Below are 24,382 nucleotides of genomic sequence, written 5' to 3'. Positions count from 1 at the left end.
ATGGAAATATTTGGGGGGAAATACCATGGTTTGGAAGAAATGGATTTGCAAGACAACTTAGTTAGACCTTCCTTCACCCAGTGGACCAAGATTGGGCTGTGGCCTGGATGTTCCCCACCTCTGATTTTTAGGGAAAGGCCGTGATTCTGAGGTAGAACATCTGCTCTGCCTACAGAAGGCCCCAGATTCAATCCCCAGCAGCATTCCAGGTAGAGTCATAGCATGGGAGAGTTGGAAGGGACTCCTAGCAGTACTAGGCCAGGCCTCGGCAGAGTGAAAACCCTCCATCCACAGCAGGAGCACACCTGAGAGGCTCCCCAATCAGAGAGATGGACAGAAGACTTCATTTCAACCTCTCTTCAGGGCATCATCACTCAGCTCACAAAGAAGGAGGTGGCTGGTGCAAGAGAATATGGAAGGAGGGCAAAAGGACTATTGGGGAGGTGGGAAAACAACCGTGGTAGCCTGGCAGTGCCCTGCATGTCTCAATGCAAAAGGGAGCCCCTTAGGTGGCTGCACTTGTCATCCATGAAGCTGACAACACGGGGGTGGGGGGAGGCTGGCCCCTACCGACTGCGCTGGGTCCTTGTTTGCATTGGCAAGCACAGTTCCCAAGTTCTGCTGGGGCCAAACACAGGGGAAGCAAGGAAGCAAGCAAGCGTGAACCCGTGGGACCTTCCGCACGACACAGTGCAGCCAGCGCTGGGCAGGAATCCCAGGGGCCCTCACTCACCTCGCATGGGAGACTTCATGGCGGCTTCCACCATCCCCACCAGCAGCTGCAGACTCTTGGGATCTTGAGCCAAGCCAGAGGCAAAGGCTGCCAGGGCATCGGCATGGCGCCCAAGGTACTGGAGGGCAACACCCTGTCGGAAGTAGGCCTGCAACAACACAAGGCAAAGGTCAGCAGGGAGCAGCCCAGGAGCCTCAGGGGAAGAGCAGCCTCCTAACGCTCCCAACTACACTCCCCAGCATTCCTTGGGGGAGGCCAGGGCGGCTTAAAGGGGCATGATGCTGCCTTAAGCAGACCGTTCAGACGGGGCCCTCACCTCGTGGGAACGCCATCATGGAAGGCCATTCCATCATGTTTTGTGCTGATTTCCATGCTTAAACTTTGTACACTTACTTAACATCAGATACACACTTATTAAATGTGAAATGTGTGTCTCTCACAAGGGTTTCAGCACATTCATCCACAAAGCAGGCGTAATCTTTTACATGAAACAGTATTTCTATGAACAGAGTTTGCGGCATTTCCCAAGCTGCTTCTATAGCCTGGATGCAAGGCATGTGGCAGGATGCGCTCTCTCTCTCTCTCTCTCTCTCTCTCTCTCACTCTCTCTCTCTCTCTCTCACACACACACACGCCTTTGTTGTTACCCAAGTGGAACAGATTTGCAATTAATACCCAAAGTGGCTGTCCATTAGGGCATTCAGGCTTGCTCAGGAGCCAGTCCACGGAGGCAGAGATTAAGAAAAATCAGAAATGACACGGGAAATTTATAGACATGAATTTTTAATCTCTTTTCCATTAGCAAGCGTTGATTGTAGAACCATTTTTAATGAATTGGATGGAAGCAGAATTCATTTCATTAACCTTTAGCATAAATGTGTTATTATTGAACCAAACAGGCCACTGTAGTACAAATCCAGCAGCAGAGCAATTAGATTAGGGCCAGAGGCTTTGACTCGTGAGGAGCCCACTGGGCGGAAGAGGCAGCAGAGAGAACAGAGAGATGGGGAGGGCAGAAAGGCAGCCGGACGGAGGGTGCCAAGGAGCTCACCCAGCCCAGGCTCCAGACCGCTTTGCTGGACCCAAACTGAGCTCAGCACCCAAGAGAAGGGCTGAGGACCCTGGCAGAGACAGCTGGTGTGCTCAAAGCGCTGCCACACACAGCGTGGAAGACATCTTGGGGCAGGAAAGGGGCACTGCCCCCAGCACAGAGAAGGGAATCAGCTGACCCAGCTCAGCCACATGCTACCCAAACACCCGACCTGCCAATGTCAGAGCGGGTGGGCTGGGCCAAGATCCTCCCAGGCACACCCGAGACCCTAAAAGGCAGCAAATCCCCCAACTCTCCAGCCTTGAGGTGTCACAAAAGATCACCCACCAGGCGTGATTTGACCCCATCCTGCGCCCGATACTGGCGGGGGGGGGGGCAGGACGCAGAGTCACCCACAGTGGAAGCAAAGGGTACCAAGCAGGCAGCGCAGGCTGGGCTCAGGGAGAACAATGGCGGACACAGCCCAGCTTCCTGCCAGCGACGCAGGAGGAAGATCAGGCCGTCCAGGAATAGCAAGAAGGCTCTCCCCAACCCTCCAGGAACAGGCGGTGCAGCCGGGGTGACTCAGGCCTCTTTCCCTGGAGCAGAGCTCTGCAAGATGGGGGTGGTTCGGAAGGCCCCAGCCCCTGTCTTTGGCTCCAGCAGCAGGAAGGCGACGGGAGAAGAAAATCTCTGCAAGGTGCCTCGCCTTTTGGAAGCACACAAAGCCCAGGAGCCCTTGCCAAGGGGGCCACCCTCTTGGGCCTCCTTGGCGCTTCCTTCTCCATGCCAGCCTCCGGGTCTGACTGGGAGGAAAGGCGTTTGGAGCAGCAACTGCTGGGCATCAGGCAGAGGGAGCCCAGAGGGAAGAGCAGCCCCTCAGCAGCCGCCCACAAGAAAGGGAGCCAAGCTGCAAAACGAAGGGGCGGGGGGAGGGAACGCACGCCCCTGGGCACCCCCCTCTCACCATGGGGCCACAAGCGGCAGCAGGAGTTCCCACCAGAGGCCACTCATCCTGGCAACCATCACTGCATCTTGAGGGAGCACAGAGAATCTCGTCTCCACACCCCATCTGGCTCCCCAACTGCGGCAACCTTTCTTCACGGGGAGCTACACCAACCCCAGGACCCCCCATGCTGCCCCTTCCAGAACCTTTTCCAGCTCCACAACATCCTTCCTGAGGTGAGGCGACCAGAACTGTATGTCATATGTATTCTAAATAGATTTGCACAATGGCATTTTTATTTCCCATTCCTTTCAACGTCTTCACTGAACTCTCCGCTGTGGCCTGCAAGGTCCTCTTCCTGGCCAGGCTCTGCCAGTTCTCATAGAGGGGCTGGTGGAAGGGACCTGATTCCAGCCAGGCCATTTTGCCATCTAGCCTGCATTGTCTACTCCACCTGGCATCAACACAGAAGAGCTCGTCGACTCCCATACGACTGGGAAACACCAAAGACAGGCGCAGAATCTGGGCTAGCAGCCCCCCCCGAGAGTGCCCAATTTGGGCTAGTGGAAAGCACCCCTTCTCCACCACAGCTTCCAGGCCAGACCCACCAGCCAGGCTGGCAGTGGGACCAGGAGGAATCCCCTTTTGCCCCAAAGCCTCTCACAATGTCAGAGTTTCACGTAGGTAAGAGTTTCCAAAGTTTCACTGTTCTTGTGACAGGAGAGCCTTTTGCAGGAGACACCAGGATTTAATCTGGGGCCTCCAGACATGGAGAGTCGCCAGCTGTGCTGCATGATGGGCAGTGCCTTGACACTGGAAATCAAAAGGGTTCTCTTGTGGCGGGGGGGGGGGGTCCCAAAGAGCAGCAGCCCCTCCCAGAATCTGCTTTCTACTCCCCTTCCGCAACCATCAGGAGCATCTGCTGCAGCTGCACAAGGGGCCTCCCGCTACCTGCCTGCTGCTCATTGATCCCAAGGGGGGAGCAAAAACCCCTCCTCCCCCTGTGAGCGGTGCCTTCCCTCCCTTTGGGAAGCAGAGTGGCTGTGGCCACAGCAGCTTAATTGGTGGCAAGAAGGTGACCAGATTACAGGGTTAATCTTGGCAGGAGCCAAGTATAGTTGGCTGCAAAGTGATTGTAGAGCAGAGGCTTAGAAGCTGCAGCTCCCTGCGGAATAAGCTCCACACAAAAAGGTAATGGAACGGATTCAGGGCCCAGGCTCTTCATTAGCATTCACCCTGTAATTTTGTCATGAAAACTGCGCTAGCAGAGTGTGGATCATTTGCATAACAAATTGCTGGCCAATTTGTAAGCAGGCAATGGAGAAGGCAATGCATTGCCAGTACCATACAAAGACAGTCTCAAACCAGCAAGGATTGCTGCAGAGCTTGGAGGGGGAAGAAAAGGCACAGCTCTGAGGAGCTGCTTCCACCATGCAGGGCCTGCACAGCGAGCACCGTGCAATCCAGCCCCTTGCACCGGCTTTGTTCAGCGCTCCTCTGCCGGCTGATGCACGCAAGCCCCACACCTGATACGGTCAAGGTGCATCGCCGGAGAAGAGGACCTGCAGCAGACACTGGGGCCACCCTCTGTGCTGAGCCTTCCTCCTCTGGGTGCAGCACTCCCTGCCATGAAGGGCCAGGCTGCCACTGCAGTGCTATAGTTGGCTCAGGCCTTCGCTCCCCGCTTTCCTGGGGCCAACTCCTCCTCCTTTTCCAGCTTCCGGGTGCTTTAGCTGGGTTGGCTGCTTTGCCTATGTGTGCCCTGACCAGACACACCTGGAGGTCTCCTTGCTTCGACTTAGGAGCCCTTGCAATGCCTCTTGGGGAGGGTCCTGGAGAGGAAGGGGCACACTTGCCTCACATGTGCCAGAACATGCCCTGTTGTGGGCCTGAGGCTGGCAAATGCTAGGAAGAGGCTGCAGGAGGCCCTTCCCTCAAGGCTCAGTCCAGCCACCCATTTCCCTGCAGAACAGAAATTGCATTCTGTTTGCAAAGAGCCTTGGGGTGGACCACCCTTGACTGTCACTCTTGGTGGGCATCTCAGAATCTCAAGTAAAATGTCAGTCCTGCTGGACTAAACACTGAACCATCGTGGTGTTTCCATCAGACAAAGAGGAGGAGAGGGCAGAGGAAAAACCAAAACATCTCTCTGAAGCACTTAATGGTCCAAAAAGCATACAGCCCCGCCCCCTGCTTGGCGCACCCCCACATTCCCACCCATTTCTCACTTCCCTTTCCACAGGTGCTCTTCACAGCTCAGAGCCCTTGCGGTTTGACGTTTGCTCCAATTCAGCAGCGGATTCCACCAGAGGGGACATGGCGGGGCAAATGGAAGTGTGGGTAAGCCCCAAGTGAGAGATCCTGGTCAGGGACCAACAAACAAGCACCTCAAAGGCTGTCGCTTCCTGCTGGAAGCCTTCCAGAGGGTTTTCCTGCAAGGGACAGGCAGGAGGCCCACGGACCCGACCGCAGCTGCAGCAGTTTCGCTGTGGCAGAAATAAAAATTGGGCAGCCAAGTACATAATTCCTGCTCAACAGCATCAGCAAGATGGCCCTCTCCAAAAGGCATGGTGAAAAGCCTTTGGGTGCTTATTATTCCATCTCGAGAGAGCCACCCTGTCTGCCTTTTTAAGAATAAGCCAGCAGCCGAACGCCTGAAAGCAAATCTTTGGAGTTTCCAGTGAAGGAAAAACAAAGGAGGCCTGCTTCAGAGAAAGGAAGTCTGGCTTCAAAAGCCACAACATCTTTTACTCTAATTAACATCTTTCTTCCTGGTTGCCTCCTTGCAAGGAGTGATTAAAGATTTCTTCTTGTCCTAAGATCAGTTGCAGCCAGCAATATTTCATTCACATCCTGTGAGGATCAGTTCTGGACCCCTGTCCCCAGGTTGTCCCTTTCTTTGCCTTGATCCTCCAGGCACCCAAACACTGCTGCCCCAGAATGCAGGCACCTTTCCCAGGGCCACGTAGCTCAGGCCCAATTCTGGCATGTGGTACAGAGGCCATTTCACAAGCCCTCGCACTGAAGGGAGCAGCCAAAGCTTCTGCTCATGCTGCTTCTCTCTGCCCAACCATGGCTGCACAAAGTCAAGTCTGACGACTCGAGGAGTCCAAAGGGAGGCAATGCCTGGCCCCAGAGACAAGGACCTGAGGCAACCTGGGAGGCATCAGCCAGGAAGGTTAGCAAAGGGTTGTGGGGTGCCGACCCTCAAAGGCATCACAATCAGTCCTGCAGGGCAGGTCTCGGCCAATCACTCTGTCTCCGCCTTCCTCCTCCTGCGGCTGAGAGGCAATCCCCTCACTACAAACACCAAGGCCCCCTGCCTGCCTGCCTGCCTCCACCACAGGGGCTCCTTACGCCCAGACCCTGCACCACGCAGCGTCTTCATGGACTCTCAAGCCTGCAGCACAAAGGGGAGGAACGCCTTCACCATGTGCTGCTTTCACTCAGCTCTCCTCCTTTATCGCAAATCTCTGAAGCACCAAATAATGTGGTAGTTGCTATGGCAACTGCTTGTTTTTATTGAACTGTTCTAAAAAGGTCAAGAAACATCAGCTTGGCTGATCCTGCGCAGACCCCTCCTAGCAGAACATCTGCTTTGCTTTAGCTGCCTGCCCCAGAACAGCACACGAGTCTGCAAGAAGCCTCACCGCCCCTTGACCCGGTCCTGCAAGGGGCGACTTGCCTGGGGAGCTGCTCTGCCCACCCAAGGTCCCATGGCCTCAGCCCCTTCAGGTGCCCAAGCCTTGGCAGGGGGTCGGCCGGGGGCTCTTTCAGGAAACCCCCGGCTGACAGCCCTAGGGAGCATAGACAAAATGGACAATACATCAACCAGCACAGTGACCAAAAACGGAAGCCCAACTCTTCAGGGCTGGGATAGCTCAGTTGGTAGAGCACGAGCTTCAAGATTCCTGCATTGCAGGGGGTTGGACTAGATGACCCTCATGGGTGACCCTTTCAACTCTATGATTCTATGAACTCTAAGTCTCAAACACAAGAGTCGCTCTAATAGGATCAACTTTCTGTTCGCTGGTGAGACAGGACCAAGTCTGGAGCAGCAAAGGTGGGTGGTAGAACAAAAACAGCAACCCCCCCCAAACGAGGATGCACCCCTTCACCTGAGCACTGTGGATCCCTGGCCCAGCCTTCCTCCTCGGCCTCCTGGGAGCTGCCATGTGCTGCTCCTGAGACTCATCAGAAGCCAAGTGGCAAGTGGGCCCTGGCTGCAATCCTGGGGCAACGGGACCCAGGCTGGCAAACAAATGTCTCAGGTCAGAGACACATTGGCAAGAGGCCAGAGCACACAGGGCCTCCAGATGCCACAGCTCAAACCGGCTGCTGTGGCTTCTTCACTTGCCCCCCCAGTCCCAGCGCCTCCCGCAAAAGGGCTTCCTTGCCGCTGCCTCAGTCACAGGCCCTCCTGCGCTCTAGGCCTCCCAGCCTCCACTTCTCCACCCAAAACTGAGAGTGATGGAGAGGGTGGTGCACATAACAAAAAATGAGTGGCAGCATCTGACGAAACAGCCGAAACCCAGGCGGCTCCACGATGGCTCCCTCCAGAGATGGTTTTGGACACCTGCTGAAAACCTCCGTGCTTCAGTAGCCCTGTCCAGGCACACAACTAGGTTGCCTACATTTGTTTTTAAAGTTTTATCAATTTTGTGGGGGTTTAAAAAAAAAAAAATCACACATATATTTTACATTAGTTGGTTTGTTGGTTTTACTCATGTTTTATCTATAATTTTTTGTTGCATACCACTCAGGGAACTTTTTGATCGAGTGGTTTCTAAATGAACATACTCAAGGCTGCAGGTCCTGCCGCCTGACAGCACATCTGCGGCTCCTGCACCCAACGCCCCAGGGCACCTTCTTGTGAATAATTTGCTGTGTGCTTACAGCATAAAGGTGCACATCCATTGAGAATGAAGTCACTGCGTTGAATGGGGCTTGCTCCCAGTTAAGTGGGCACAGGGTTGCAGCCCAGACTTCGGTTTAGGATGACATGGGGGGAAAGCATGGTCCTTTCACCTGCGTGGCAGGCAGGCATTCTATAGGTTAAGCCTTTCCTCATGTGGAAATGCCATTATAGGAAAAGCTTCACCTGTACACCTTCTGTCTGCCGTAAAATTACATGTGTGGATGTACACTTCTTTTGAGGCCCTCCACTCCATCTGCAAAAGAAATCACGAATATGCACATGACAGAAAGCGTATGCAAATCGTAGGCTAATCTGTGAGTGGGCCAGAGGGCCCAACCCACATACAGTGCACATAAGAACACAGTAAGAGTCATTGGTCAGGCCAATGGCTCATCTAGTCCAGCATCCTGTTCTCACAGTGGCCAAACAGGTGTCCATCATGGAAAAGCAGGATTTGAGCCCAAGACCCCTCCTCCTCTTGGGGGCTTCCAGCCACTCCAACAAAATGAAGCCGAACAAAACCAGCAGGATTTCAACTGACAGCGGCAGGCCCAGTAAAAGCCTCTCCATCGACCGCCATCCCAGTGCAGACACACACACCCGTCAATACTAATTCTCCTGGCCCGCCAGGCATAAGTAATTACCTCCCAGTTCATCCTGTAAATTACAGAAGAATTCCTCATAGTTGAGCTGCTCCCATGGGCGTCTCTTTCAAGGGAAGGGGCACTTTCTCGGGGCAATGAATGCCCCTCTGCGGCACGCCTCAATTAATTACCATATTAAAATACGCTCACATTTATATTGCAAAGAGCTTCTCAACTGATTGGCGGGGAACTGGAGAGGGTTTACTCAAATCCCCATTCCCCAACTCCCCGCTGCCATTTGCTGCAGGTTTGAAGCCAAGAGCCTCTGATTTCTTTCTGGAGAATGGAAATAAGGACCAAGGAAAAGGAGGCAAAAGGTAGATTCCACAAAGGCTAGACCAGCTGCCTGCTCAGATGTCACCCATTTCCTCTTCCGATCTCTCTGCAACTCAAGGGTCTCTTCTTGACAGGCATAAATGCGTCTTCTGATCCCAGACAAAACTATTTCCTGGATTCTCTCTTGGAAGATGTGCTTCCTTTGCCAGGCCACCCCTCTCCTCTGCTCTGTTGTCTCCTGCAAGGGCAGGACAAGGAGCCAGAGGAGAAAGAAGGAAGGAAACCCTGGCCTAATCTGCCCTGGCTCTCCCAGGTGCAGCAAAAGCATTCAGAAAAGGGACAAAGACTTAGCTCCTCACCCTACACAGGAGGTAGAGAGATCAGCAGGTGGGTGCTCTAAAAGCAAGGAGCAGGAATGGTTCATGTGAGGCCATCCTTTGTGCTTGGAAGGGAAAGGGAAGGCCGGCTGCACTAGGAGCCAATTCTCCAAGGAGCTGAGGAAGAGGAGGCCAGAATACGTGGCCAGCCTGCCTGAAGGAAGCCTTCGCCCTCACCCAGCAGCAGGAGAGGCAGGGAAGAGGCAAGGAGGACACCAGAGCCAGCAGGCCTGGCAATGGGCTGGAGAGGATGCTCAGCCAAGGCTGTCAGTAAACCGGTTCTTCTCTTCTGTTTGGATCCCTAGACAGCAGAGGAATAGCCGAACTCCAGCCTTGGCTTAGAGACATAGCAAGTGGGGGTTGGGGGGCTGTGGGGGGTGGATTGTTCTTGGCCCCAAAACACATGGAGTTTGCACTGTCCTTCCCAGGGGGCTCTGAGATGGGAATAAAAGGGGGCTGGTGGGGAGGGGTTGCAGAAGGTTGCAACCAAGTATGTACTTCACAGATTTGCAACACACCGATTACTCATCTGCTTGCTAATTCCCTTTCTACCCCATGCAGCAGATGAAGGACCACCAGCAGCAGCCCACCCTCTCCTTTGGCATTGGGGAAGGGGGTGGCAATGCCTGGGGGTGGCAATCCACACTCTCCGGATCACACTCCCCCTGCCTGCTGCCCTGGCCCCTGAAGAGAAGGTGCTCAAGAAATGGGATTCTGACACTGGAGGCCAACAATCAGCTATTCATTCTCACCTGCTGAAACCTGGAACCAAAGGAGATGGGGGATCCTCTGTGACAGGAATTTTGGTTGCTGCCAATGCAGAATGACAAGATCACCCATCTTGGTGAGATGGACTTAGTTGTGCACTCATCTGCTCCTCCCAAATGAGGAAAACAGAGATAGAGGACAGCAAGAGGGCTGCAACTTCCACGCAGATGGACATCCCTGGAACCTTCTGTGGTGTTTGACAAACACAAGCCCTTTCTTCTCTGTATGAAACATTATGCTTGCCCACATGAAGGCCTTGCATGTTTCAGAGCTCATCTCTCGTGCGTGAGGAGGACCATGATCCAAGTCTTCTGCTAGGAAAGAGGTGCCTATTTGCCAAATCTGGCTCCACCTTGGCTTTGACAGGAAATTGGCTTGTCGCCTTTTGCTCTTGCAAATTAAAATGCTTATTTTATACAGAGCTCTTCAAGAAAGAGTCTGTGCAGAAATCACATTGCCAATCCCTCACCGGAGAAGCTTTTTCTTTCTTCCCAACTGCAGCTCAAGTTGCTGCCTTGGATGGCCCTGCCATCGCCAGCTAAGCCAACCTGCCTGCCTTTATCTTGTTGGCTGTCTTTAGACTTCCATTGTACTTTATAAAACATGCATTTGCCAGGTGGTTTCTAAGTATCCCTAAATCTTGTGGGCCACAGCTGAGTGGCAGAACATCTGCCTTGCATACAGAAGGTCAAAGGTTCAATCCCTGGTATTGCCAGGTAATGCTGGGAGAGCAATGCTGCCAGAAATCAGGGAGAGCTGCTGCCAGTCAGTGCAGACAAATGCTGAATTGGATGTAAGGCAGCTCCCTGTGTTCCTAAATGCCAGGGCTCTGTGCAGAATTTCAGGAGTGGTCTGGGAGAAAGGAGGGGGTTCCTGAGCCCCAGGATCACACAGTAATGGCCCTCTGGCGATTCAGCCCTCACTAGCTTTAAAATCAGGGGCCCCTGCCAGCTAAAGGCTGGAGAGGGAAAACTGGCTGAGACACCTTTCGCCTCTTCTTCCTGCCCTCTTGCAATGACCTGGATACGAGCAGGAGGGGAGGAGAGCTACCTTCCTCTTGGACCAGCCTTGTCCCAGCCCCCCCCCAGCCCCCTCAACAGAGGCAGATGCTAACATGTGGTGTGTTCTGCTCCAGAGGCAGGAATTCAGGGAAAGCCCCTGCTGCCCTGAGATCTGGCAGCTCAGAGGGCCACATGTAGAATCCACTGCTTGCCCCACTTAGATGGTGGCCTGGAGGAGCTGGGAGCAGGATCCTTTCAGCAAGCCAAAGCACCTCCCTGCGTCCCCAAAGGCTTCTTAGTTGAGACCCCCTGAAAAGCTCCCCAAACAATCTGCCTCCCCCCACCAGAAAGAGCCTTTGACATTCTGCTCCTGCCTCCTCCCAGAAAGCGAGACATCTCACCATGGCTTAGTGCAGTGATGGGGGGCACATGTGGCCCTCAACCCTCTCCGTCTGGCCCCTGGGACCCTCCCAGGCCACACCCCCACTAGCCTTGCTTTGCCCCTGCTCCTTGAATGTCCTTGACTAGCTGGGATGGGTCTTTGGACACAGATAAATCTTCTTGCTTGCCTGGGGGAGGAGGGAGCATGTGCAAACACTGGACTCCTGCACAAAGGTCACCTTCACATGTATTGCTCTGCCCACCTGTGGCCCCTGGAAAGCTGCCCAGAAGGGAATGTGGCCCTCAGGCTGAAATTGCTTCCCCACACCTGAGAAGACTAACAGCGAGGAATATTTTCTAAGAACTGGTTTAATCTTCACCAAGAAAGCATGTCTGGGGAACAGCATAAGCTTAAAATAGTACAAACCAGTTTCACAGCAACAAATCCTCTCCCTGGAGCTCCCAGGCAATGCTGTTCAAGAACCTCTGCTTAAATAATTTACTTAAGTGGAAGATATAAAATATTCACTGCTATCACTTGAAGAATCTGGACTTTAAAAGCAGTCACATCCCAACACATCCAAGATCAACAAATGGGCCCAGGTGTCCTGTGGGTGATGCCGAGGGTCTAACCTTCCTGCTTTGCCTAATCTGAGGTTGCACCTTGAATCCCAAGTGCTCCAAACTGCACCCCACTTCTGTCTGATCCTGAGAAGAGTTGGTGGGAGAGAGGCATTGCGAGGACCAAGCCACAGAGCTCCCTCCATCCCAGAATCCTTTGGCAGTAGAAGTTAGCCTTGTCTAACTTCAAGGGTCATCCAGTGCAAGATTTGGCCCTTGCCCAAATTCTGCTGTGTGATCATGTGAGATGCAACAAGTCTCATCTGGTCCTTCCAGCCAGCAGCCTGATGCGGTGAGGAGGGAGGTGCTTTGCTCTTTGACAATGGTGATACTGCCATCCACCTTCAAGTGGAAATAAGTTTCCACCTGCTTCACCTGTCACAAGGATCTCTGCTCTGATTGGAAGAGTCAAGAGTTTCCCTTCCAACTCTACAATTCCATGATTCGACACTGAGGCCAAACTGTGGGAGAGGCCATCAAGAGAGACCTGACAGACACAAAACGGCCACCTTCCCATGAACGGCTCCTGTCTCAAACCCAACTGCTGTTTGGACAGCAGCGAAACTCCTCTGAAGCTGATTGGTCAAGGAAACAGACTGCAAACACCACCAAGCCAACTGGAAGAGTCAGCTTTCTATGCAAAACACACACAGAACCCCTAAACTATTTGATACTGATTGAAAAACAAAGCCATGAAGAACATGCCCCCTTCCCCTGGAGTCGCTCTGGAGGTGCTCTGAATGTCTTGTGTTTACCTGATTCAGCTACGGATTGTTAAATTTAGTCCAAGGAGGCTGTAAAAAGAATCTACACAGCAATTACGAGCCCTTCCATTAGGCTGGCAAGCAGGGGAATCTCCGGTTGATATAAATCTGAAGGAACGTGGCTCATCCTCCAGGGGAAATCACAACAACTCAACCTTCACACACAAGTATTTGCCTCTGAAACTTGCTCTGAAACCAGTGAGCACCTGTGACTTCATTCTCCCAAGGAGACCCCACCCACCCATGTCACAGCTGTGGGGGGCCATCTGCTTCCCTCTCCTACAGGTACCTCCCCTTGGTCCTTTCATGGGGGTCCACTCAAAGGAACTCTTCCGTGAGGGAGAGGTGCAAACCCCGAAACAAAGAGGGGAATGAGTAGAGTCTGCTCCACTCTTTCCCGGGACTCAGCTTACTTCTTGCAAGGAGCCCGTCTTGTCACAAAATCTCTGCAGACCCCTCAAGTTCCTGCTGGAACCATGCAGCAAATGTAATGCAGCTTCCTCTGAGTGAATAAATGAGGAGGAGTAAGTGCAGCTGCCCCTCCAAGGAGGCTACTGGGGAATTGGGTCAGAAAGGCAGAGGGGAAAGGCAAGGGGGGCACCAAGGAGGCACAGGAGGAGGAAGAGGAGGAGAGAGGAATCAACAGGAGCCTCACTGAGGGGGCGGCGAGTGAGGGGGGGAGAAATGCAAGGACTGGCATAGGTGCCATCCACCAGGCAGGGGAGAAGATGACATCCCCCCACCTCAGCCTGCGATCTGGAAACATGTCTGAGCAGACCATGGAACCATCTGCTCCTTGCTATGGGCCAAGGGTGGGCAGCAGCTACTGAAGCAGGGAGCCAGCAATGCTTTGGCTCATTAATGGGAAAATGCAATGTCAAACTTCCAAGGCGCATCAAAGCTGCCCATCTCCCCTGGCAGGCGTACAGATTTGGGGTCCAGCAATTGGCCATCCTTGCCCCCCCGTCTTGCTTTGCCTGTACACACAAGCATTTTGTTGATAGCAAGGGAAGCTCTAGAGGAGATGGGCACGTGAGCCGGAGGACCCAGAGCAGAGGCCATCACCTGCCAGCTGCAGTGCTCTCACTCAGCAGAGGATGAGAGGGTTGGTTTTATTTCATATGTTAACAGATCTAGTCATACCATAATTCCTGCATCCACTCATGGAGACTTCCGTACCCTCTTACATTTCTCTGATGAAAACAGCGGTGTCATAAGGAAAAGGATATTCTGGGATCAAATCAGAAACTGGAACGGCTTCTGTAAAACCGTGACTGTCCCTGGAAAATAGGGACACTTGGGAGGGTCTGTTCACAGCGATTGATATGACAGATGTGCTATGATTCTGTTTTATATTGATGTTTCTTATTTGTATGTTCAAAAAACCATTCAACGAAAATATTTACAAAAAAGAACAAGGGGCCTTCTTTCCAAAACAGACAGGATCCATGTCCATAATGTTATCCATTGTTAACCTTGAAATGCACAACACATAGCTTTTAAGCATTCAACAAGATGTCCATTAGGGCTGGGCGATACCAGCTTTTCAACATCGCAATGTATCACCAGCCAAACGTCGTGATATAGTGATGCGCTGCGATTCTGGAAAGCAGAGGGGGAGAAGCAGCCCCTTAAGGCTCTGGGGTGAAACCACCTCAGCTCCCTCCCTCGGTGGGAGTGGCAGCGGTTTCACCCCACAGCCTCACAAGGCCGATGCAGCTTGTTCCGCCCTCGGGGCACTGGCAGCAGAGGGACTCAGGAGCAGGCAGGCTCCCCCGTGCTATACCGCCGGGGGAAGGCGCCAATGTGCTCTGGCCCTGAGAGCGATCCTGGGTGATGGATCATCGCCCAGGCCTAGTGTCCATCAGACTACATTTCTGTTTCTAAGAACATCAGAAGAGCCTGGCTACAGCTGGAACCGGCCAAAGGGGCCTCTAGTCCAGCATCCTGTACAAACAGTGGCCAAGCAGATGCCCACAAGCAGAACCTGAGCACTACAGCAGCAGCCACCACCACCGCCGCCACCCTCTCCCCCCACTTGCGACTCCCAGCAGCTAGTATTCAGAGGCCCGCTGCCTCCAAGTAAAACGCTACAAAGCTGCCGACGTTGGGCTTGAAGACCAGAAAGTGAAAGAGACCACCTGTTAAGAACTGGACGCTGTTAAAAGATCGAAGGAGAATCCATCTAACAACCTGTGGGTAGTTTGAAAGTGAAACCAAAAGAACCACCTCTTGAAGTCATGGTTGCAAGAGATAAAGAAAAGAATATTGATGCCCCCCCCCCCATTGAAAGCGAAGGCAGAACTTAAGGCTGGAGAGAAGAATTGGGATGGACTCATAGTCGCTGCCCCTTCATGGCGAAGGGGCTTGAATAACTCAGAGAAGCTATGAGCTATGCCGAGCAGGGCCACCCAAGATGGACAGGTCATAGTGGAGAGTTTTGACCAAACATGATCCACCTGGAGCAGGAACCGGCAAGCCACTCCAGTATCCCTGCCAAGAAAACTCCATGGACAAAGACAACAGATATATAAAAGTTATGACACTGGAAGATGAGCCCCTCAGGTCGGAAGGTGTCCAACATGCTACTGAGGAAGAGCGGAGGACAAGTACAAGTAGATTCAGAGCTGATGAAGTGGCTGGGCCAAAGCCGAAAGGTCGCTCAGTTGCGGATATGCCTGGAAGCGAAAGGAAAGTCCAATGCTGTAAAGAAAAATATTGCATAGGAAGAAATATCAACAACCTCAGCTATGCAGATGACACAACCATGATGGTAAAAAGTGAGGAGGAATTAAAGAACCTTTTAATGAGGGTGAAAGAGGAGAGCGCAAAATATGGTCTGAAGCTCAACATCAAAAAAACCTAAGATCATGGCCACTGGACCCATTACCTCCTGGCAAATAAAAGGGGAAGAAATGGAGGCAGTGAGAGATTTTACTTTCTTGGGCTCCATGATCACTGCAGATGGAGACAGCAGTCACAAAATTAAAAGACACCTGCTTCTTGGGAGAAAAGCAATGACAAACCTAGACAGCATCTTAAAAAGCAGAGACATCACCTTGCCAACAAAGGTCCGTATAGTTAAAGCCATGGTTTTCCCAGTAATGATATATGGAAGTGAGAGCTGGACCATAAAGAAGGCTGTTCGCTGAAGAATGGATGCTTTTGAATTCTGGTGCTGGAGGAGATTCTTGAGAGTCCCATGGACTGCAAGAAGATCAAACCTCTCCATTCTTGAGGAAATCAGCCCTGAGTGCTCACTGGAAGGACAGATTGTGAAGCTGAGGCTCCAATACTTTGGCCACCTCATGAGAAGAGAAGACTCCCTGGAAAAGACCCTGATGTTGGGAAAGATGGAGGGCACAAGCAGAAGGGGACGACAGAGGACGAGATGGTTGGACAGTGTTCTTGAAGCTACCAACATGAGTTTGACCAAACTGCGAGAGGCAGTGGAAGACAGGAGTGCCTGGCGTGCTCTGGTCCATGGGGTCATGAAGAGTCGGACACGACTAAACGACTAAACAACAACAACATAGTTGCTGAGAGACCCTGAGAGACCTGTCCTCCACAAATTTATCTCATCTTCTTTTACAGCATACAAGGGTTGGCGCCCATCAATATTTATGTGGGGACCAATAATTGCACCACTCCAGCTTCCCCCATGAGAACCAGAGAAAGAAGATTTGTGGAGCCCATCCATGACATCCTCCCTGCAAAAATGCCAAGCAGGCTGGTGTTGTGAGCTTGACAGATACTTCACCCTGAAGAAAGCAGGCATGGAAGACAAGTTGAGGCCCCTCTGCAGCACCTCTGCCCCTCATGAAGCAGCCACACGGAGCCAAGCCACTAAGAGACAGCATGCACACGCTCAGCTAAGACCATGTTTCATGGTTTTATTCTTTTTGTAAATCACCTTTGTGTCAATTTACTCCAATAAATACTACAGTCCAATAAATCCACTCCACCCCACGCAGCCTATCTACCAAAATCACCACCCACAATGGCTAACTATGGGGAGTATAAACATGGCAGTGCTGCTCAGGGGTTCTTCTGCAGGCAGGGTGCTGACTAGTGGGCCCGGCGGGTGCCAGCCAGTGGCCACCATGGTAGATCACATTCTGCTGTTGCTGCCGAAATGTTCAATCTTTCCAGTCCTTCCACCCTTTTGTGATCCCAATTCTCCCAGAGATGCTGCCCAGTCCAAAGAGAGGGCAGCCTGTCTAACATCCCACCAGAGTGAGCAAGGACAGCTGGTGGCGTGGCCCGCTGCTTCCCAAGTGCTCCAGGTCCAATGCCAGTGCCCTTTGGGGAGCCAGCTCCTTGGCTAATGGAAATGGCCACATCCAAACCAAAGGTGTCAGTGGCAAAGGTTGTACACTTGACCGCAGGAGCACCTCCACACAGCAGAGTGTTTTGCATCACTGATCTGTCTCCTGTTGCCAGGACCCTGACCCAGAGTCCCATCTAGCCTCACGGAAGATGCAGCAAAGGCCTTCCCTGATCCTGGTCCTTCCCTGAGCCGGGGAGTCGGACTGCCCCCAGCCCCAGCAAAGGAATGTGCGACTTGTGGGACTCCAGGCAGCACTTGCTGCTGAACGGACATCAGTGTTTTAGGGAAGCACCAGAGTGCCGTTCAACTGGCTCCACTGCAGCCCAGAGTGGCCCCAGCAGCAGCAGTTGCTAAGAGCAGCTCTCGCCCCCAGTAGAAAGCCTCCTTGCAACTGGCGCATGGCCCTCCACGTTCCGGCTTCATTATTCATGACTCTGGAGGAGCTGAACCTCTCCAAAGCCCTGCAGGGGGCAGGAATCACTTCCAACCCGCCAAGCGCAATTTATGCTGCTGTTAGCTCATGCTGCTGCCGCCACCGCTACCTTCCTCCTCCAGCCTCATATGCGTCCAGTGCATTTACTACCAAGCAAGGAAATAAAATTGCAATTTCGAAAAAGTCACGTACACAGAGGAGCGGAAGCGTAAAAGGCAAAGGCCTCCTCGCAGCCCCACACCCTCCCCTCAAAATCCTTGGGGCAGGCTCCGGCTCCGGCTCCGGAGCAAGCCACTGCAACTCCAGGCAGGGCAGGAGACTCCTCTGCACAAGGCAGCAACACCCAGAAGGCTCGCAAGCACCTTTCCTGGCACATGAAGAGGGGCCCCCTTTCCTTCCTCACACACAGGGAAAAGCATCCTCACAATGGAGACCCCTCCAAAACAGAGAATGCAGACCCTGGGGAGGAGAGGCAGCCTCAGATGAAGCGCCTTCTTGGAGGCTGCAACCAGGAGGGGGCTCTGATCCTGGGAAATAGAGGTTGGCTGCAGTCCGGACCCCCTTGGGTAGAAGAAAGGGCTGCAGAGGAGCAGGCGGCCTAACTCCACAAGGCTCAGACAGGGCCCTCCAAAGACTGGAGCAGACCAGAAACTCCTACACGCCTCCCCAAAGGGTGGCCAACACAAAGGAGGCTATTCGGGCATGAAACCTCTTCCTGCAGCTAGGGGGCCCCTCTGATTGCCAGGTCCACATTCCTTCCCCTCCTGCAGTAACAGCAGCTGGCTGAGTGCTGGCTGTAGAAGCCTGCCTGCCGCCCCCCAAGGCCCAGCACCAGCTCTGCCTCTCGAAGGGGTGCCCAGGCTGGGGGCACAAGACTCAGGGGTTCTCCACACTTTCCTTTCCCTTCTCCCTCTCTTTCTGAAGGTTTTCCTGCAAAAACCTGCTCTTTGAAGCTGAAGTGCAACAAACAGCCATTTGGGTTTTCTGCAGAATTGCAGTTTTTCCCGCTCGGACACTGAGCAGTGCAGAGCATGAAAGCACATGTGGATAAGCCCTCAAATGCACACATCGCTTTTAAAGGACAGCTCTCACCTGTCAGCCCACAATGGTTCTAAGTGAGAACTCTGTAACTTCTGGCAAAACTGTGGAAAGCTGGGGGTGGTGTCTCTTTTTCCCACAACGGACTGGATGGTGGCAGACTGGACCCCTTGTCCAGACCCCTTCCCTTCCGCAAGGAAGCTGCCTTCCAGCTCCAAGTGAGGCTCCTGTCCCCATCCACAACACGGCAGGGCAGCCTCTGAAAGGGGGGGTACGCAGCTATTGGGCAGGCAGGCAAAGGGCTCTTCAACAGCCTCTGCCCTTTGAGGCTATTCCTGCTGCCAAGGCTCCTCCCTCCAGGCTAGGCTCCTGCCCTTCAGCCACAAAGGCTGCCTGCGCATTGCACTCTGGACCTCCTTCCGACCGCACCTGATGGGCACTCGAAGGTCCCAACCTGATCTTCACGGTCTCTGACTCAAGAGCAAATAAGGACCCAGAAAAGCCAGTGGCCCCAAAGCCAAGCCCATGGGAGGGTGGAGCACTTCACTTAGGATCGAGGGTGTGGCTGCTCAGACAAATCCGAGGCCTCTCCTCCTCCTTCTCCAGCAGCTCTTCTCAGGATGTGCATGAGTTCCAAGGAAACCAAACCTCCCAGGCTTTGTGGACACTTGGGAGGGGAAATGCCTCAAAATCCTGTAACTGGGCCACTGGATCGCCTTCCCCATAATTACTGGAGGCTGCCCATTAACTAGGAGGAGGAGGAGGAGAGCACGCCAGGCTCTGAGCAAAGCTACATCAGCCACACCAGCTCCATGTGGGTGCCCAAGAAATGCTGGGAGCAGCACATCTGGGAGGTGCATCCCTAGGAAGCCACCCTGCAATTGATGGGGAAGAAAGTGCTGAGCAGGTGGAATCCGAGAGCCACTGAGGCAGAGTGAGCAAGCAGCCAGCAAGAAGGCAGGCTTGGCTGACGATACTTCCTTTGCAAGAGGAACGCTAGTCCCCAATGAGCCCCCAACCTCATCTTGCCCATCTGAAAACTTGAGAGGATGAAGAGTTTCCACTGAAGGACCACAGCTGCCTCATGGTGGGAGGAGCTCCCTCGGCCCCCCGTTCTTGCCTGCTGAGCCACTTCGACTCCTCCTCTGCCCAAGTGCAAAAGCAATGCTTCCCCAGGGACCATCTCTCTCCTGGGTGAGAACTTCCAAAACATGTCTGGAAACAGGAAGGCTTGTTGAGCCGCTTTGTTGGGTGAGATCCAGCCTTGTGAACTGGGCCAGCTCCTCAGAGGCTCCAGCAACTGTTTCCACCAGGAAAAGGAGCCCTCTTTCTTTGCTGTGCCTGGTCTGGAGGCCTCAGGGCTGTTGCCACTCTCAAAGTCCTCATGGGTTTTGCCCAGTTGCAACTGGGTGTTGAAGCCACCCGCTGCCCCCTGATTTCTTGTGGCAGAGGGGGGAGCACCAGCCAGGAACAGGCTTTGTAAACAGCTTGCCCAAGACTTTGGCACACACGTTCCTTGTTAATTGTGTGAAAAGTGGGGTGTGAGGAAAGAAAAGAAGAGGAGCATGGTTCAGAATGAAGCATCCCGAAATCAGCCACACTTCATTTCCTTGTCTTCTCTGATCTCTCCCAAAACTGGTTGCAGAAACAAAAGAAAAGAGTTGTGAGGAACTGAGAAGCATTCTTGGCCTGTCAGGCACTTTGAGGGAACCCTCATGCCCCCTTCACATGAAGTCAAGCCCCATGTTAGAGGAGTGGAGTGGAGCATCGAAGGAGCCCATCACCCAACAGCTGGGAGGAGCACCCCTTCTTCAAGGAGCAGGGAGGAAGCGTTTTCCATTCAATGGCAACCGCTCCTCCTTTCTGCCCCTGACATTGGAAAGGAGAAGAGATGGTAAGGCTGGCAAAGGGCCTTGTGAGCCCCACACCCTTCCCTTTTCTGCCACCCATGTTGGGAGGTTGGCAAAGCGCCTGGCACTGCGCTTCCTAAGCTTGGCAACCCCACGCAAGGGTTGCGGAAAAGCAAGTGGTGCAGCCCACCTGTCAATCACATGGTGACATAGTGCCATCATGCAACAGACATCTTGGTTGCCCTGCCGAACCATCAAAGCTGGTTCCCAGGGCCAAAAGGGCTGCCCACCTCTGCTGTAGAGGCTCAGCTCCTCAAGCCCTGGATGGATTTGGCGCCAGACAAAGGCAGAAGGGGAAAGTGGTCCTGGCACTCCTCCTTCCTCGCTGCCTCCACCACCGGGCACCTCCTTCCCACACAGAAGCCAAGCACCTCTGCCATCCCCATATCACCATCTCCCCACGGAAATGAGACGGGCATCGTGGAGCTTCACAATAGGAATCAAAATCCACTTGGTAAGCAGCGGCTGCTTTTCCTGCTCACACACAGCTCTGTGAGCCCAAAGGATGCGAAGACAGAAACCCAGCACAGCCTTCAAAGGAAAACCCTGAGCAGGGACTCCACTGGCTTCTGCTGGGCAGCACATAAAACTCACCCCACCCCCCCCATACACACACACCTCCCTGGCTGGAAGGGCAAGGACTCTGCTGCTGCTAAGAGATCTCATCTTCACAGAGAGTTTGGGGTCACGGCAGAACTTGATTTTCCTATGATTTCAGAGCTCTGCTGAAAGATCAGAGCAGGGTGGTACAAAGCAGTAAAAAGGCAGCAGACCTCTAGATCACACCCTGAGGCCCCAAGATGGACACTTCTTGGCTTTAGGTGTGGACTGGGGAGGTTGTGACACACCCCAATGTGGGAGATGGAAAGACTAAGAAAAACAGGAGGGGGGGTCCCAGTGGCAGGGCCAAAGCTAGGAGGTGGTGAGGGTGTGTGTGCAAAATGGGCTTTAAAATATGTCCATAGATATATCTATAAATAAAAATATTATTGCCTCATAAGAAAAGGTTTGAAATAGTGGGTGAATTGAATGGGGGGTTTGGAGGAGAGGCGGAAAGAAGAGCTAATTTGTTAGTGGCCCCACATTCCGCCCAGAATATAAACACAAAATTCAGCCCAGCCAATAGTGAAAAGGAGCAGCATTAAAAAATGATCCATCCCTCCTGCTTAAGCCACCCCAAACAAACTGGTCTTCAAAGCTATTCTAAGAGACAGGAGCGTTGCAGAGATCAGCTGGCAGTGAACTATGAAGTTGTGGCTCCACCGCAGAAAAAGGGCCCTCTCCCCAAGTCCTGCTCACCCATGTCAGCCATCAGGAGGCAGGAGAACAAGGAAAGCCTCCAGCAGGGATCTTAATGTACAGCCAGCCTGATGTGGTTCCAAGGAGCCTTCCTGTAACTTGGGTTTAAACCAAAGTGCCAAGTAGAAATCTCTCTCTAAGTAAGTAAAATAAAGGGGGGGCCTCCACTTTTCCCACCTGGCTGGAATTCAGGTGTCAGGTGCTGTTAGCCTCCACTGGGAATGGAGCCCCAAGAGAAGTGATGCCTTGAAGTATTTCATTCAATGGCTGCAATTATGGTTCTTAACAGGAACCAGTTGGGGTGAGGGAAGGAGTGCCATTATCGCAAGCCATTCTTGTGCCCTCCAAAATTCTCCACCATGGCAGGAGGTCAGAGCTTGGTGTCGCTGTGGGGTCAGCAGCAGGGCCTTTGCTCATGAATGCCCATTGCTGGGTGATGCCTTCATCACTCTTCCATCTCTGTGGAAAAAAAGCCTCCCCGCTCCCCACGACTCAGCCCCACCATTACAGCCGAGTGGGGTGGGGAAGCAGTCCCCCCCTCCCCTAAGCCCAGCACAGCTCCCCCCTCTCTGTGCTAGGAGTGTGCAATGCCTGAAGGCATTTCTCCTCCAAGGGGCTGTTTTTTCTGAGGGCAATTAGGGAAAACATGGCAACAGCTGTTGCAGAAGCTGCTCAAAGCCAAGCAAAACAGCACAGAGAGCACAAGAATGACCAACGAGCTGCGCCCATAGGATTCTTGGTGAGCTGAAGGGAAAGGCAAGCCAAGCCCCACAATCACCGCCACCGCTTCCCCATCATGGCTGCACAGCCACCCTGGCTAGGCACCCATCAGCACCCTCCCATCTCCTGCTTCCTCCTTCAGTCTGGAGAACAAGGAGGAGAGTCCCCCCCCCCCCCAGGCCAGCAAGCAGGCCCAGCAACACGGCGCTTGAGAGCCAGCTGCTGTTCTTGGCTGGCTCCAGCACATTTTCAGAGAGGGGTGGCTCTGCCCTACATTCAGCACCAAAATGCACAGCCCCCCCCCCCAGCTGCTGACAGCACAATGATCTGAAGGCAAGGTGACATGCTGCTAGGAGGAGTCCATCATCTGCAGGAGAATCTCCATGGAAGAAGATCCCTCTGGCAGCAGAAGACATGGAAGTGGAGAGAGAAAGCCAGAGGGAAGGCACAGCCAGCAGCAGAGAAGACACAAGAGACTTCCCTCCCCCAGCTCTGCCAAGGCAGCTGCCAGACACCCAGCAGGTGCCCTTTGCCCTCCTCCCTCCCCAGCAAAAGCAAGACAGGGATGAAGTGACACATGGCGCTCTCGCTCCCTTCCCTTGCTCTCCGTCTCCCTCATCAGGACCAGGAGAAGCACAGAGAGGCTCAAGCCCAGGTGTGCAGGCAGCCTGTGGGCCTGCAGACAGAAACGGGAACCAGGCAAGATGGACGTGGGGTAGGTTCCCAAGTCCCAGAGTTGTTATTGTTATTGTTATTATTAATTAATTAAATTTGTATACCGCCCTATACCTGCACGTCTTAGGGCAGTTCATAGGATAAAATCAGAATATAAAACCACAAAATACATAATCAAAACAAAAACAACCCAATAACGCCCCCAACACGTTTTAAAAGGGCATTGGATGCCAATCACCCAAAGGCCTGGTTAAAGGGGAGTGTTTTTGCCTGGCACCTAAAGGTGTATAATGAAGGCGCCAGGCGAACCTCCCTGGGGAGAGCATTCCACAGATGGGGAGCCACCACAGAAAAGGCCTGTTCTCATGTTGTCACCTTCCAGACCTCTCAAGGAGGCAGCACACGAAGAAGGGCCTCAGAATTGGCGGAATTACCTGTTCTTAATGGGGCTGCATCCTGCTTGAAGCAACAGGTACTTCTGAAACCATCTTGACACCTAAGGCCAAGGTGACCTTGGTGACTAGGAGCCTTTATGTCTGGCTTTAGCTAGCCAAATGCAGCAACTACAGCCATTTCTGGACACGGATAGCCTGGCCAGGGATACTCATGTTCAACTACTGTGATGTGCTCTCCATGGAGCTGCTCTTGAAGGCAGCCCAGAAATGCTGCTGCAAGACTGCTGATAGGGACAGCATATTAGCTATCATTTTCTGGGTCCAATTCATGGTGCTTACTTTGACACTAAAAACCCAAAAAGGCTTGAGATCTAAATAAATATCTGCAAGAACACCTTCATCCATAGTGATCAGCCTGTACTCTAAGATCTGCTCTTAGATCAGTGTGTACAGAACAATTCCTGCTACTTCCCAGAGAAGGAAGAGACGTGACTCCCTACAGAGGGGGACAAAAGCAGCAGTGTGCAGAGGAGTGGCTCATGGTTTCAGTTGTCTCAACACAAATGCACAGAGTATGGGAAACAAGCAAGAAGAACTTGAGCTCTTAATACAGGATGGCAAATATGACCTAATAGGCATTACTGAAACCTGGTGGGATGAGACCATTAACTGTAATACAGAAGTTGAGAACAGTCTGCTCAAAAGAAATTAACCAAAAAGAGAGGAGTAGCAGCATTATATATAAAGGATGTGCAAAGTGGATGTAGCACTATATAGAAAGGTCCATGACTTGAAGCATGGAAGGTACATCAAGAGTATACAGGTAAAAACTGTAAAAGAGAGAAACACAATGACCTTACTGCGGGTGCTGCTATAGACTCCCCAAGCCAAACTGAGGACTTGGATGATGCCTTCCTAGAGCAGATTACCAAACATTCAAAAAGGAAGGATAAGCCATGGGAAACTTAAAATACCCCCAATATCTCTTGGAACTCAAATTCTCCAACAAATTTCTCAATTGCCTCACTGACAATTTCACTTCCCAGAAGGTGAAGGAAGCAACAAGGGGGTTACCTCTCTTGAACCAGGTCCTCACCAACAAGGAGGGACTGATTGATGAAAT

The 24,382-nt window shown here is 52.7% G+C and overlaps 1 protein-coding gene across 1 annotated transcript in view; it reads right to left on the bottom strand.

Annotated features, from left to right (window-relative positions):
* Positions 1 to 24,382, bottom strand: part of TTC28 (tetratricopeptide repeat domain 28) — a gene marked incomplete at its 5' end in the record, with an annotated part of 117,798 nt that overhangs the window by 33,517 nt on the left and 59,899 nt on the right. Inside the window, 1 exon segment of the mRNA XM_083589602.1 lies at positions 734 to 881. Within this exon segment, the coding sequence (XP_083445728.1) occupies positions 734 to 881 (148 nt within the window).

This window comes from Podarcis filfolensis, assembly GCF_964270895.1.
Source record: "Podarcis filfolensis genome assembly, chromosome: 16".
Lineage (NCBI taxonomy): Eukaryota > Metazoa > Chordata > Lepidosauria > Squamata > Lacertidae > Podarcis > Podarcis filfolensis.
The sequence above is the reverse complement of the archived record's forward strand: the minus strand, read 5'-3'. Positions and strand labels throughout refer to the sequence as shown.